Source organism: Vicugna pacos, chromosome 35 (assembly GCF_048564905.1).
Source record: "Vicugna pacos chromosome 35, VicPac4, whole genome shotgun sequence".
In the NCBI taxonomy this organism is placed as follows: Eukaryota; Metazoa; Chordata; class Mammalia; order Artiodactyla; family Camelidae; genus Vicugna; species Vicugna pacos.
The window spans coordinates 30,184,382-30,201,301 of NC_133021.1; the positions used below are offsets into that span (position 1 = coordinate 30,184,382).

At 38.6% G+C, this 16,920-nt stretch overlaps 1 protein-coding gene across 3 annotated transcripts in view; it reads left to right on the forward strand.

Annotated features, from left to right (window-relative positions):
* Positions 1 to 16,920, forward strand: part of USP6NL (USP6 N-terminal like) — a 127,663-nt gene that overhangs the window by 32,824 nt on the left and 77,919 nt on the right. Inside the window, exon 3 of one of the 3 annotated variants that reach the window (XM_072955173.1) lies at positions 8,532 to 8,642. The exons of the other annotated variants lie outside the window; for them this stretch is intronic. Coding sequence (XP_072811274.1) covers positions 8,618 to 8,642 — 25 coding nt within the window. The 5' untranslated portion in view covers positions 8,532 to 8,617. The remainder of the gene's footprint in view (positions 1 to 8,531; positions 8,643 to 16,920) is intronic. 3 annotated transcript variants of the gene reach the window in all.

Below are 16,920 nucleotides of genomic sequence, written 5' to 3' on the forward strand. Positions count from 1 at the left end.
TTTCGGTATCTGAACAGGATCAGGTAAAGGCATAACTGTTAACACGCCTCATCACTACTGTTTTTAGACCACAAATTAGAAGCATATCGTTTTATTACAAGGTGCGGTGAGTGAGGAGAGGTTATGACATCATCTGCTTCAACAGTATTTTTCAGGTTGTAAAGATCCTCTTGCATTATTTATTTTGGAGGTAGAAGAAGAATGTAAACAATCCTCTTTTCTTTTAATTTTAGAATAGAAATGTTCATGGCAGAAATCAGACAAGAACCGGCTAGGATTCTGCCTATAGCAGGGTGAAAGAACTGGATGATTCCGATTTGTGGAAATAGCTGATAAAATAAGAGTAATAAATAGGAATTTAGCCAGTGAGTGGTAGATTTTATTGCCTTTTTCAGTGAATAATTACTTCTTTCTATTTATGATTACATGCTTAATCAATGCTGTTTATATTTAAAATAGTCCTGTATTTATAACCTGTGTCAGTTTGGGATGTGCTGAAATACATTTTCAGAATCTTTTTTAATTGCATGCCTGACTTACAGATCTTAACACGAACTAGGGCAGATACATCTTTGAAGAGATACTTGTATATTTTGCTTTTTAAACGTTTGAAATAGCAAATCTCCAAAACAGACATTAGGAACTGAAAAAAGTATAGGCCATCAGCTGTGTTTATAACACTGCAGTTTCACTGATTTAATCTGTGGTTTAAAATCAGTCAGTCGATAAATTTATATATCAGCCTTTTCATATGTAAGACATAGCATTCTATCTTTATGTGATTCGATGAGCATCCGTATACCTCAGATGGTATAAAATATAGATTATTCTGGATTTTTAAAAACTTGACATGATCTGTATTTAAAGTAAAGCCTATAAGATTCCTTAAGTCCTGTGTAAAATGATTTAGGGTGATGGTATGAAATAATATTGTAACACATAATTTCTTTTTAAAAATTTAAAAAGATTTTTGGGGGGATAATTGGATTTATTAATTTTTTAACAGAGGTACTGGGGATTGAACCCAGGACCTCATGAATGCTAAGCACACACTCTGTACTAAGCTATACCCTCCCTGTACTAAGCTAAACAAGTAGTTTAATCAACCATATACAGAATATTATAACTGAAAGAAACCTTGGAAATATTTTTGACTCTTCTCATTTTATGGAAGAACATAGTATTTGTTTGTTTGTTTATCTGTTTATAACACCTTTATTGTAGTTGGAAGAACATGGTATTTAAATGGACAAAAATGCATCTTAAAAAGTAGAGAAACTGTTGTCGTTAACCTCTGAAATTGTGATAGTGTTATTGAGGATATTTTACGTTTATTTATCTCCTGTTTTATACTTATTTCTCCTTCCCTTTCTTCCGAAACAGAAGGTTGTTTTTATCTCTTGAATAGCAGGATTCTAACAATTAGGCATTTAAAAAAAGTTTATTGCTTTTACTATTTCAGGGAAATATAATTTAATCCTAATCTGTTTGGAAATGTCAGATTCATACAGTTTGACCTTTACAGGCAGTCAGGTTTGTTTTTTTTTTAATTGGAATGTTTCTTCTAGTTTATGTGTTTTCAGTCATAATCATAGTTACTTGAAATATACCTGGGGAAAGAATAGTATTTTTCTTGCCTTTCCTAATGCTTCCACACACACATGTACACTTATAAATAATGCAGTTGTACTGACAGGAAATGTCATATGAATATGGGAAAAATAATACTAAAAGATACTATATACTAAGATAGTAGAATAGCTTTGATTCTTAGATTTTTCCCCCTGTATTTTCAGACAATTTTCCATGACCAGGAGAGGCAGCTTGTACATAGACTTTTTTCTTAGAAGCTTGTTTTTTTCAAACTATTCTAATAGTGTTTTTAATCAGTTAGCTAATGTATTTACCGTTAGTTTTGTCTTTTTGCAAAGTATTGCTATGTTTTACCAATTTTTAATATTGATGAACTGTTTGAGAAAGAAAATCCTACTGACAAATACGAGACAACGACCCACAGAGTTTTTAACTCATTCTTTAAGATATGCTGTGAATTAGGATGTCTGTAGAAAGAGCAGCATTTCAAAGCATTGTATTCGCATTAATATTAGGAAACAGTGTGGAGAAACTGGGATGGACGTACTTAGGATAGATGGTTTGAGGAGTCTTCATCTGTTAGTCTTCCTTGGTGTGAGATAGGAAACAAACTTAATATGTTTTAAGTGGGATCCAAGGGCATGACTAAGAATTATTTGGGGGAAGGAGAGAAATTACAGAATATTTATGAATATTTTCTCTAAAAATTTCAAAATACCTGCCAAATCACTGCTTTGTCATTTAGTAGGAATGTTAATCAAGTATTCCGACCTTCCAGAACTCAGTGGAATGCAGTGCTAAGAGTTCATGCTAATGCTCTTCAAGGGAGTTAGACTTTTGCAGCAGTTAGCACTATGAGAAAGGGAGAGAAACAGGAACATTATTTGAAGGATGATTTTCGTGAATCCGTATTTTTATTCTAACCATGCTGTGGGGAACTGGTGGAAATGATTGACATTTGTAACGTAGTTGAAATGGATAGGAATGGATGCTTTGTAATACAATCTGGGGCAAAATAATAGAAGGACTAGGCAAAAAAAAAATTGATCTTTGGAAAACTCTCTTTGCCTTATGGGAAAGAGGGTCAAAAATGCATGTGTATATTTTCGTTTGGTTGTTCATTCATCATTCTCTCATTTATTCATCCGTAAAACCTTTATCGGGTGTTCACCATTTGTAGGACACTTGGCTAACCACTGGGATACAAAGTAAGATACGGTCCCTGCGCATGCCTGGAACCTCAGCTGTTTGTTGAGTGAATGAATGAACAGGATATACATTTAGACAGTCTAGTCTAAGGGGCGTTTGTATAGTCCGAGTAGTGAGTTGTGTGATTTGCTGTGAGATCATCATGGGCAGTTAAAGCAATTTAATCTTGTGGACCACGGAAAGGAACGCGGTAAGTGATTCTGTGCTAAATGGAAGAATAAACCCTAACAGTTTTGCCCTGGAATGCCCTGATTAGCCTGCGTCTCCATGGCCAAGCTTGACCCCATCAAGTAGACTGGGAGTAAAACCATAAAATCTGTTCAAATGTACGTAGGCACAGATGTAATCACTGTAGTTGGTTTTCTCCTTTACAGGCCTCATGTTTATTTGGACAAAAATGTTTTGAAAATAGTACATATTTCTCTATCTGGCTAAACAGGAGTATGCGAATATAAGCCAGTCTTTTCTTACTGATTCAAGGTCTTTATTAGAAAATATATTTTTTGTAGGTTACAAAACCTGATGACCATTTTTACTAAAGTGATTCTTAAAACAAGAGTAGATTTAGAGTGAAGCCCTGAGAGCGTCTCCTGTTGGTAAAGCGCGCGGCCTTCGGTATCTGCCCTGAGCTTTTCTTTCCCACTTTCATCCTTCAGCATCTCTCCCCTGGGTTATTAAAATAGCCTCCTCATTTATTTTGTTTGATAAACATGCTTTGAACATTCATCCCATCTTAGATGCAAGGGTACAGAGATGTATCCTCAAGGATCTCATATGCAAGTGGTAAGAGGCAAAAGGCAGTCATTGCAATAGTATGACAGGTACTGTAGGAGACAGGGTGTCATGGGAACCCCAGGGGAACCTGGCCCTGGGTTGGTGGTTAGGAGAGCTCAGGGATTAACTTCAGTCTTTAGTGAAGTGACCGTTGCCCTTATCTGAGCTAAGTATCAGAGGATGCATGAACGCCAGGGGCGTGAGCACCCCGGGCAAAACACACAGCGGAGGAGAGCTCAGGTGCCCAGCCGTGAGTTCACGTGTTGCATGAAGTAGTTTGGAAATACTCTTCAGGTGATAGTGGGAGAAGGTGGGAAGACTGGACAGCTGTATGTAGTCATTTAACTCTGGATTCCATCCTTCCACTGCTGTCTGAGGTGGCTTTGTGAAACAATTCCCCGTAAAGCCTGGAATTTAGACGTAACCTCTATTTCTAGCTGTGATTATCACTGCATCTCTCCATGCACCATTTGTGCAGCTACACAGAGGGAAGCTTTGCTGGGAAGCTTGCTATTTCCCAGACATGCTGCTCCATCAGGAAGGCAAGTCTTTCCCTGCCTTCTCCAGCGCTTACATTGCTTATCAGATCAGTCTACAAGGCTCAAATGCTACCCCTGCCAAAAAAGCCTTCCCTGATGTTTTCTCCCCCTGCCCCTCGAGGTCAGACTGAGTCATTTCTTTCTTTGTATTCTCTTAGCATTTTATTTTGCCTCTGTTACTACACCTTTAAAATTCTACAAGACCTTATGATTATATTTATTGAATTGGCCAATAAATGTTAATTGAAATGATGTTTTGGCTCACTGGACTTTTTGTCCTTCCATTCTGTTTTTAAACTATGGTTTAGATAGTGATCTTTAGGTAAGCGAAATATTATAGCTGATAAGGTTAACAGTGGACAGAGTAGTGTGTGCTTCCCCTTAAAATACTGTGTAATGGTCCAACAGATAACGGCTTTCCGCTTATGTTTAAAATGTACCCGTATTTTGCTACATGCTGACTATTTAAGCTTGAGAAACTGAGATCATAGTATCTAGTGTACTATATTTAGTTGTTTGTTTGACGTTCCCTATGACTTACAGAGTTTCATGCTCTTGTCCAAAAAAAGAAGATACCATGATAAGAATTATTTCATGAGAAGTTGAGGAACAGCTGCTTGCAAGAAACACTGTTCTTTGTCCACCCAGTGTCTGTTCTCCCTTAAATCTTTACTAACAACAGGATCTTGATTTTGTTTGTAGTGAGATTGTGCTCAGTTAAAAAACAAACCAACAAATAAACTCTGTTTCCTGAGACGTAAGCAGAAGCCTGCTGGGGACTTCCAGAAAGTTTTGCCTTTGGAGACAGTTGTCACCCCCACTTCCTTCTTACATCCTTCTTTCTACCTGGAATGTGAATGTAATTTTTGGAGTAACAGCAGCTGTAATGTAACCATGAAGACAGAAGGACTCTGATGGAAGGGAAACAAGTCTGGTCTCTAGAGACATCAATGAAACCAGTGAGCATTTGCATCGACTCTGACTTACCTCTAGACTTCATTTATTACTTGCAGTTGAAGCAGTCCTCACAAGTATGATATTCTATGTGATAAAACACACACACACACACGGGTATCTTTTTAATAGTCTTTTAGCATGCGGCTCAAACACTGCTACAAGGTGCTTTGTTCGGCTGGGCAGTCTTAATGAGGAGCCGCACGTATCCTAAGCTGAAACACAGATGTGGCCATTATAGCACGGTGGGGGGGGGCATTGGCGATGTCTTAAGTCCTGTGGTCTAGTTGAACCGCCGTGTGACTTTAGGCAAGTCAGTGACTGTCTCTGTGTCACTGTGGTTTCCATCTATTATATGATGTGGTGTCCCCTGTGATCTCATGGAGCATTCATAGTCCACTCCCTTTCTTAAAGCCAGTTTTGTTTTTTTGTGGTAAGCTCTTAAATCAAAATGTCAAATTCAGTGCCTCCCTGACCATGTTTGTTCTTTCTAAATACACACACACACATTCTCACACACAGACACAGTAAATTGGGTTACAGTAGTCTTAGAAAGTTGTATAATTGGCCTAATTATAAAGAGCTTCTAGAGATTTTCAGTTTACTGCTATGTCGAGACACAGTTACGTGAGTGACTGCAGCACTGGGGAGGGTGGTCAGAACAAGGACTATAACTGGGCACATTGGGTCTCAACCCTGGATTTGCTACTCACATACTAGCTGTGTGACCTTTGGTAAATTACTTACCCTCCCTGTGCATCAGATTCTTTGTCTGAAGAGTAGGGATAATAATGGTGTGTCCTTGACAGGAGTGTTGTGAAGGAGCGACACGGCATGTAAAGGACTCTGCACGGTGGCTGGCACACACTAAGGGCTACATGTCAGTCTCCGGTGATATTTTTGTTGGTTTTGTTATTTTTACTATTGTTATTGCTGGTGATGTAGCACTCCTGATCTCTTAGACAGCTGACAGCTTGTTTATAGTTTTCATGTTGGGGACAGAACACAGGGTTCTGTGGACAGTAGTCTGGTTCAATACAGTGATGTTTGGTCATCTTTATATCAATGTCAGTTTGTAAATTTATTCTTTAAGTTTAGAAATGTAATATTGAAAGGGAAGTTATAGCTCAAGTGGTAGAGTGCATGGTTAGCTTGCACAAGGACCTGGGTTCAATCCCCAGGGCCTCCTCTAAAAAAATAAATAAACCTAATTACCTCCCCCACAAACAAACAAACAAAAAGAAATTAATATTGGAAGTCATAATTGTGGGCAAAGTTAATTGTTAAAATTTTATCAAAACCTTTAGTGAAATATATTTCTGTGTACAGATTTTAATTGATAATCTGTTTTTAAGTATTGTTTTAAAGAAAAATGGGCCCATTTTGGTTAGCTCATTGGCCCAGTGGATCGTTGTCTCAACTTTGGTAAAGGATTTTGGAAGGAAGGCAGTGAATTTTGCAGTCACTCGTTGCTTGAAACTGAGTTATTTGAAAGATTTTCTTTGCATTGTTTAAACTTTTTAAACTGAACACAGTAGTCTCCTTGTCAGTGAGGCAGTACTCTGTCGTCATGAAGAGCCTGATCTGAACTCTGTCCAGCGTGTACACTAGCCACTAATACGTGGTTATTTAAAAAATTCAGTGCCCCAGTCATGCTGGCCACACCCTAAGTGCTCAGTAGCCGCATCTCAGAAAGTTCTGTTGGACAGCACTGGATCGACGCACAGCCAGACTGCTGGCCCTCGTTCCCTAAACTCTTCGTAGTCATGTGACTTGGGCAAGCTACTTCACTGTCCTGTGCTTCAGTCTCCACACATGTACACGTGGACCACGCCCAGCAGATGGGAGTTCTCCGACGTCGTCACTGTGGACTAGACGCATCAACATCTGCAAAGTGCTTGGGGCAGCACCTGGCGTGTGTGTGTGTGTGTGTGTGTGTGTGTTAAACAGATGTGCATCATGTTCAAATTTATTATGCTTTATAATTTACTAATGTTTAGGAATTATCCTTTTGTCCTTTACATATCTTTTATTGCCCTTTTGAGGAAAAAACGTGTATATACCTACCTGCTTGAATAATTTTTTATATTTGAATGTTTGTATTTGACCACAACTGAAGAGTAATGTTTCTGTCGTGCACTCTGGCTTCAGTATTCATTGGGAGTGCTCAGGGCTTTCGGGTGAAGTCGAAGTTCCTCTGTCAGGCATTTTGGGAGCTCCAGCCTGCCCTTCCCAGCTCATTTCACTACCATCCAGTTCTGCATCCAGTCCTTTGTTCCCTGTTTCAGTTAATCACTGCCTTTGCTGTTAAAAAATATTCAGTGGTGGTGGTTTCACCTCTTCACGTGGTGGATGAGCTCTCCCAGAATGTGTAGTGTCATGATCTGTGCATTTAGTAAATGCTCATGGTATGCTTGTTGAACAAAACAATCTTCCATTTTTGAAATGCAAGCAGTATTTCTATTAATATCAAAACACATTTGCTCAAGTAATCTCTGAAGAAAAAGGAATTTAAAACCCCTCCCACCATCTGTGGTGTCAGTGTCAGAAATGTGCCCCATTCTGTAAGACTCTCCTGCTTGTCTGTATCTGTCCCAGTGGGGAGGGCTCTGGGTAATAGTTCTCACATCTGTAGTCACTACCCCGCAGCAGGGGGACATGTAAAGTACCAGCGTTTGGTGACAAATTCGGTGATTTTCTGGATGATGCATTCTGAAAGGATGCTGGTTTATCTTGGTTTACTCACTTTTAAGTTACCTCCCATATTCTTTGTCTGCTGTATGTTGCTTCTTTCTGTGCTTTTTTTCCTGATTGTACTCAAATTCTTATCATATGAATGTAATAAAGGGGGAAAAATTCATTCAAAAGGGAAAAGGCATTTATTGTAGCGAGCACAACTTAGTTTTTGGGTTTCTATAATAATGACATCTAGATGTAATTAGGTTATTTTACACTTTAAACAGGTTATTTTCTCCATGTGAGGAAAGGAGTATAAAAAATCTAAACTTCTATTGTAGAGCGGTGTATGCCTGCGGTCTAATAAGATCATGCAGGATTCCCGCATTTTATTACAAGTTACTTGATACATAACAACATCAACGGCAAATCCATATCTACGGGTGGCTGCATGCTGGATTGCATGTAGTGTCACACATGTATGTTGTGCAAGCTGCCTTGTGTTATGCTGATGGAAAAAAAGTGAGTATTATAAAACTAGTAATGTGAGTAACATATATACACACATACAGTCTTGCAATGTAATCGAAGATACTGAGACATTGTCTTTGAGACGTTGATGCAGCATCCTGTGTTGTGGTCTTGGATTTTTCAGAGGTGGCCAGGGGGTTAGTTGGGAACTGTAGGACAGAGGTACCAAATTCGACTTGGCAGTGGTTTAGAGGAGCCCTCTGCAAGTATCACTGCTTGTTCCCCTTAACGTGTATACCTGTGGTTACTTTTCAGAGTGCTGTGCCTTCATTAAGCCGTGAGCTTCTTGAGGGCAAGGACCACAGTTCATTCATCGTTTGAAGAAAAGTGGGTTCTGAAGAATGCAGTGGTTCAGGAGCTTGTCTGGTATTTGTTTCTCTGTAGCTTTTCACCCAAGTGATGAATGTGCATATGGATAGTAGGTAATTGGTGTATTTAATCAGTTACCTAATTATGGAGAGGACTCAATTCTCACTTGATATTATTTTGTTACTGAAACAGACTGCCCAGCAGATACTATAAACATTATCTAGAGAACAATTAGATTTGCAGTGAGTTACTATGCTTAGAGTGCTACTTGGAATTAATTGTTTGTTTGTACCACTATCTTGATATAATTTAAATTTAATTTAAATGTGCTGCAGTGTCTTCATTCAGGTAACTTGTAACCCTTTAAAAATTGGCTACTTGAGTACTGTTTCTCTCCTGTTTGGCAGACACCAGATGCAGTGATGGATAAAGGTCATTATGCTACTTAGTCATGGAGAGCTTCTAAGGACTATTACCTGAACATCTGCTAACCTCATCACTGCAGCTACCCAGCACACCCACCACAATACAGATGCTGTACTTTGAAAATCTGACTTAGGCTCATCTAAATTACTCCTTTAGAACATTTTAATATTCCTTTAAATTTTAAATAATTGTGAGAAAGCCCTTATCTTTCTGTAAAGTGAACAATCAAAAATACCAAGGACAGACCAGCTTGTCCTGGAGGCCCATGGGCTGAATTATCAGCAGCTAGAAATTGTCTGTGTACAAAACTGGTTGAAGGAAGCAGTGATTTTCTCATGCATTCTGATTATCATATGAAACCTTGACTGAAAATGTAGGGCTTGGAGTGGAGTTGAAAGGAAGAAAAAAGTTACCCAGACTCTGCTGCGAGAAAATTGAAAAGCGAGAAAGGGTATATTGACTATGAAGTTTTCAAAAATGGGACCAAATACTTTTAAAATTTTGGAACAATTGCAGTGCTTGCCTAAACAGCACATGTACTAAAAATGAAATGATTACAGATTCACAGAAAGCTGCAAGAAGTAGTACTGAGAGGTCCTGTGTGCCCTTCACCCCGTTTCCCCCAAGTGGTAACATGTTACAGAACTGCGGTTAAAGGTCAGAACCAGGATGTTGGCACTGGTGCTGTCCACAGACCTTATTCAGACTTCACCAGTTTTACGTGCACTTTTGTGTGTGTGTGTGTGTGGTGGTGTATAGTTTTACATAGTTTTGTCACAATATAGGGTGCTTGTAACCACCATCACCATCAAGGTACCCAAGAACTGTTCCATCACCTTTATAGCCACACCCGTTCCCCTACACCCTCCCTGTCCTTCCCTAATCCCTTGCAAACACTGATTTGTTTCTGGTCTTTATAACTGTGTCACTTTGAGAATATTATATAAATGGGATCACATATTGTGTTACTTTGGGGAATTGGCTTTTTTTTTGGTCAGACTGTTTCATATATCAGCCATTTGTGGGTTTTTTGTTTTGTTTTGCTGAGTACTGATGTACCAGAGTCTGTTTAACCATTCACCCATTGAAGGATATTTGGATTGTTTCAAGATTTTGACCAGTACAAATAAAGCTGCTGTGGGCATTCATATACAGTTTTTTGTGTAGACATGAGTTTTCATTTCCCTGCGATAAATACCCAGGAATATGATTGGTGGATTGAACAGTAAGTAGAGGTCTAGTTTTTCCAGAAACTACCAAAAGACCAATACTTTTATTTCTTCAAAACTTATTTGCTAATGACTAATAAAACCGAGACATTGAGAAATTTGTCAGTTCCCATATGATGGTGTTCTGCAAACTCCATGTCTGCAGATGAAGAGGCAACCAAGTAGAAAGTCAGCAGATATAGCAGCCAAGTTACAGCGGAAGCACAAATGGCTAGTAACTTGTGAAAGGACTTTGAATGTCACTGGTCACCAGATAACTGTTTATAATTAGAATTACATTCAGGTGCAAGTAAGTTCAAGTCAGGTGGAATGGCTGGAACAGTCCAGGGCGGGTAGTAGGGCAGGTAGAGTAGGTCAAGAAATGCCTTGAATAGCTTGGGTCTTTTCATTTTTCTCCTCAGTCACACTCAGTCTTTGTCCTCATGTTTGCAAAATAGCTGCTGCATCGCCATCCTCAGGTCCAAGAGCCAGGCCAGAAGAAAAAGGAGAGTGGGAAATCCAGAGTGGATGTCCTCTGTGGAAGGAATGCCAAGGCTTTTCCTTAAACCGTCAGCTAGAACCACGTCACATGCTGCCAGCAGCTGCAAGGAGGCCTGGGAAGCAAGTGCTTTTTTACTTGAAGCATTCTTGCTGAGAAAGACTAGGGATTCTGTTAGGAAGGAGGATGTGGGAATATTGTAGTGGCAACTAGCAGAGTTTGTTGGAGAGTGCACATGTAAACAGTAGAGAAATTCCATGTGTGCCTATGATTGGCTAAAATTTGAAAAATAGAAATAATGTCCAGTATGATAAAAAGGTACTAACATGTAAGAGAAAAATTGGTATATGTTTTGAATTGGCAATGTGGTATTCTTTATCAAAATTAATGGGTTTCATCTGGCCCGTTCAGTCATATCAGAGACACTATTCTATAGAAATGCTGTCCCTGCCTGTGTGCACAAAGATCTTCACTGTAGCATTGTTTACATAATATCAAACCTCTAGAAATTGTCTAATTGTTTGTTAGTGGGAGAAAGGCTCATACACTATGGTATATCCATTCAGTGGAGTATAATACAGCCAGCTGATAAAAATAGTAAGCTTGGTTTATGTGAACAGGCCTGGAACATAGCCAGAAAATATATGCGAGTAGAAAAAGAAAGTACAGACCAGTATGCACAGTATGGTCCTGTTGCCTGCCCTCCAGTACGTATGTATGTGTACATGTGTGTGTTCTTATGCATGTGTGCATGATGTGGTTGTATCTGTTTTAGCTTGTGCAGAAGAGAAATAGGGAAGAACACCAAAAACAGTTACTACTGGGGATTGGGTTTGGGAGGGAGGAAGGTGGGAAGAGATTTCACTTTTCTTTATATACATCTATATTGCTTGACTAGTTTTCATGCATGTAACAACTGTTCAATTAGGAAATGAAGTATAATGTGATTTTTTTGGATGCTTGAAGCATATACTTTTATAACTATTTTGGATAAAACTACTTACATTTTTATTTTGCAATTTTATGCCATGAAGTATATTAACTATTTTTTCTTAGTAACTCAGAGCCTAATGAGGTATTCAGGGCTGCTTGAATATACTCAAAATAGATTTAGCTTTTTTTTTTTTAAGCACTTCCTTATAAATTTTTAAACTTTGACTTCCTCAGGCAGGCTGTACTTTTTGTACAGTATCAGTGTATTTGCCTCTCACAGTCCTTCCTATTTCTGATTTTCTGCTTTAATCTTCTTTGACTTGGGAATGAAAACCAGCAGCATGGTTTTAATTGTGTCTAAAAATAGTTCTGAATAAAAACAGGATAAATTAGTTCTGAATGAAGGTTTTGAGAGACTTTATGGGAAAAATACATAAACTATAATTCGTTATTGTTGGAACACTTTTATTTTTAAACTGTTTAGAGCTCTTTTTTCTTCTTTGTTTAGCTTTGTTCTCAGCTGTGTTTTAGTTGTTTGAACGGCTTGATGCATGAAGTTTGCTAAACTTAGGAATCTTTGAAGAACAGATAACCCAACAGTATCGCTTTCTCTTCTAGAGACACTTAACTACAGCAGTAAGGACAGGAAAGAGGGTGTTGTAGGGCAGGGTTACATAGGAAAAAAGCCCCCGAGCCTTCAAATATTTGCATTTTCTTTCTGTTCCTTAATAGTAAGATGATTCTTGCTTTGGTTGACAAGTTAATAATTAACCCTGTGAAATGCGGTGTCTGGAGCGTACAAATCAGACTGGGGTTTGAATCCTGGCTCTGTCATGGACTAGCTGAGCGACCTTTCTGATCCTCAGTTTTCTTATATTTAAACCTTATTTTGCTTAATATTAGTACATATTTTATAAATGCCTGGTTGACACATTCAGAGGTTACTTGTGAGCATAAAGTGAGATAATTTATGTACTGTATCTGGCACACGGTGAGTATTTAGTGACTGTTATTATAGAAAATAACGTGAAATTTGAGATTTGCATAATGTATTCTGCTTTTTAGAACAAAACAAGACTTTATTTTTTCATTTTGTTTTTATAGAACTATTATCCTTAATGCAGAAAACCTGGACAACACAGAACACAGAAAGCGAAGATTTTTTTTTTTTAACAAATTCTCTTTTTGATTTCCTTACTCAGGAAAGATCTCTGTTAATATTTTATTGTCTGTCATTCCATTGTTTCTTCTATATGCAAGTACTGCTTGCTCTGTTGGCTGATTAATTCCTTCAAAAAACTTCACGATGTGGTGGTATCTTAGTCTTCCCATGTTGGAAATGAGGCTGAGAGAGGTGAGGATAAATTGCCAGTCAGTGGTGAAGCAGTGGTTTATAATCAGGAACGAGAAGGGCCCCCCCCCCGCCCCACCCAACTGAAAACAGTCATCTCTCTAATCACGTAGCAACGGTTTGTATTTATAAGATGTTTGATCAAGGTTTAAGTTATACTTTGTGATTGTTTAAGAAAGCAGAATAGATTCGGGCTTAATGCATTGTATTTCCATGTATTATCATTGTATAATGTGACTTAGGTGATAGGCATGTCTGAAGCTCCATCAGTGCTAGGCTGTAATAATAGTTCAGGTCAAAGTGAGACTTTGTACTGCTCCATCATAATCCTAACTGTCTACCCTGTAGAAAGCCTTACGACGGTGCTTGGAATACCCTCTTTGTACACTTCGGGTGTTGAATTACCGAGTGGCTTGGAAAATGATCTTAAAAGTTGCTGTTTTATTATACTCAAAAAATGACTGTCAGCCATATTGTTTTTGTGGTATTTTTGAAATTGTAATTTCTTTGTTCATGTTTTCAAAATGAGAAGTGGAAGACATTATTTGAGTCAGTAAATATTGACTTCAATTGAAACATCCTAAAGCATTTACACATTCGTTTATAGTCCTCAGAAACTCCCTGAAAAACTGGTTTGTCTAATACACAGTGTATACTGCCTACACAGTGCCTTAGGTACACACACACACACACACAGACACGTATCTGTCTTCTTGAGGGGACTTACCTTCTTCGCACTATTAGGTGTGGACCTTTAGGTTAGGGAATTTGGCAGTCTCTTATTTCCACTATTTGGAAATTGTACTGTCATGATTATAGAAGTGTATAACCGAACTTGACTTCACGGCTTGTATTGCTTTTTATGATTTTTTTCCAGAAGTAGGATTAAAAAAAAAGTGTGAGTAGTTGGCTTGAATATGTCATCTAGGCAGGAACAAAACATGTCCTAATATTAAGCAAGATGAGCTGTGGTTCATTGTAGACAGGATACTTTGAAATTAGACATTGTCAAAAACTCCAGAAGAAATATACTGTATTTGCTCCATATTTATAGCACAGAAGAGTGGATCTGTGTGAGTTCTTTAGATATTTATATATAACTTGAGTGGATCTGCGTGAGTTCTTTAGATATTTATATACAACTTCAGGATGATACGACTTTCAACTTGACTAGGATTAAGTGGCTATAGTTTATATAAAGTTACTAACGTGAAGTAGATGTGATAATCTGCAGGGGTGTGGGGTTATTAAACAGCCGAGTGTGTTTGAGGGGGAAGTACAGAGAGCCTTGATTATGAGGTCCTTGGGTAGGGAGTGGCTTAAGGAGGTGTGTTTGGAATTCCACAGCCACAGACTAGAACCAGACTGTCAAGGGTTGTTTTAGACACACTGGTATCTATCCTGTGGCTATCCAGGTGTAGACTTCCAGAAGGCATCGGAATATGAGTTTAGCATGTAGGTAGTATAGAGTTCAGGGACACAGATGCGCAGGGTTCATCATTTTGGGAGTGGATGTGATCACTCGTGGGAGAACTTGATGACAGGGAGTGAAGACAAGGAAAGAGACCCAGAGGAACACTGCTAGTGAAGGAGACCTGAGATGACGGTGTTCCTCTGGGCAGGCATCAGCGCATGTCCTTGTAGCAGTGGAAGCAGTCGAGGGGGCGGAGGAGGAGGGGATGAAGAGGCCAGGGCTTCAGAGTCTTGTTGGCAGTTGGTCTGACCCGTCACTTCCCAGGAGGCTCTTGCCAACTTTACAGCTGCTTTGCTTGTGCCTGTGCAGCGAGATGTGGCTGGAGAATACGCCCCATCTTCTGGCTAGTTGTGCTCCAAATTCGTGGTTGTCAGCCTTCGGTGGGCTTTCGGTGCTGCCTGGCAGGCATACTGTGTTACCCTGCTTCATTCCTGCTGGGGGCTATCGCATTTTCCTCGCTTTTCTCAAACCTTCCACATCTCTTGCCCATTCAGTTCTCAGCTGATTATCTTTTTCACTGAGAAGCTTGAAGCTAATTGCTTCAATGGACTAACAGACTAGCACTGTTAGTTACCTTCTTCGCGTCAACTGAACACATGGACTGCCTGTTCCTGCTGCACACGAACTGTCTCCGCTCCCGTGTAAGGCTCGCCCCTCTCCTTTGCACTAAATTCTCTGTCCTCTCGTGCACACATAAACAGGGCTCACTCAGCTCCCTGTTCTTTCTCGTGTCCTCAGTTTTCCTCCTCTAGTGCCTCATTCCCACCATACACCGTGTGCTGGTATTTCTCTCATCAAATGAAAAAGTACTTCCTTTGACTCTGCTCCTCTTGCCCGCAAGTGTTCCATTTCTCTCTTCCCTTTTGCAGTAAATTCCCTCCAAGGAGTTGTCTGGGCTCATTGTCTTCAACTTTTCCTCTTCCATTTTTCTTTTAAATCCACTTTAGTCAGACTTTCAGCCCCATGACTTCAATTTAACATTGGCGGTAATTCAATTTGAAGTTTGCTTTTAAAATCGTAAGTCTTAACTTGAAGTAGAATGTTATTCACACCACTCTAATTTCCTTTGCTAAGTATAATATATTTAGAGAAACGTGTAAACTTTACCATCGTCTATAGTTGCTATGGTTATATCATAAAGAGGCATTAAAAATGGTAACAAATTTTAATTGCTGTTGTATCATTTCGGCTGGCTATCATTCCTGCTGGCTTCGTAGTATTGGGCTTCAGAGGTCTCTTTTTGTGACTGTTCTTTGATCTTTCCTACTGCTAAGAAGTTGTCTAGTTTTGATCAAGCAGATGGTTTCAAGTTGCTCTCTAATATGTTGGATAACGGAGCTGAGTGAACTTGAAGATAATTAGCAGGCAGGAAGTTTAGTGTAGAAGGACAACAAAATATGCAGCAGAGTTAATCTGATGTATAATTAATCATATCCATAATTGATAACGAGTTGTATGCTTTAGCTTCAGTAATCTGTTAAAAATTCTTTTGAGGACATGAAGTTGCTCTAGAATTTTTAAAAAATTCTCTGGTTGTGACCCCAAAGGAAGTAGTCAGTGGGCCTCCTTCTTTCATGCAAGGATTATGTAACATCTAGGTCCTCAGTTGGTGGTGCCTCTGTAATTGAGAGCCAGACTGATTTGCTCAAAAATATTGACTATGATTGATTTATTGTTAAGAGGTCTGGAGAGATCGGACTACCTGACCTTTCTCCACGTTAACATTTTCTGCTCTGAATGTAAATTGGTCATTGTTCCCTTCAATTTTGTCAATTTTTTCCTTATATATTTTGAGGCTATATTATTAGGTTCATTCTTATGTTTTCTGCATAGATTGATTCTTCTGTTGCTCTGAGATGTAACTTTTTATCTCTCGTAGTAATTCTTGTCTAAATCGACTTTGTCTAAGCTAAGTAGAGTGATACCAGCTTTCTTTAGATCTGTGTTTGCGTGATATATCTATCCGCCACCTCCTTTTTTCCTTTCAAACTTTTCTGTCCTTATATTTAGGATGTATCTCTTATAAATAATATATATCTGTATGTTTACGTTTATTTTGATTATTTTTATCTTTTAACTGCAGTGTTCAATCTGCATACATATATTACTGTCATGTGGATCTACATCTGATTTTCTATCATCCCACCTATTTAAAAATCTTTTTTCTGTCTTTCCTTGCCATCTTTTAGATTACTCAAATAATTTTTAATGTCTACTTTCACATTTACTAGTTTGTTAATTACAAATTCTGTTGCTGTCTTTTAGTGTTGCTCTATCTGGCATTATTCGTCCTTGACTTACTAGAATATATAGTAAATTAGTGCTGTTACCCATTTCCTAAAAAAAATCTGGTAGCCTTAAAATACTTCAACTCCATTTATGTCTGCCCGCCGTTAGGTAGCATTCATGTATGTTTTGATTGTACATGTATTTTTAAGTCGTGT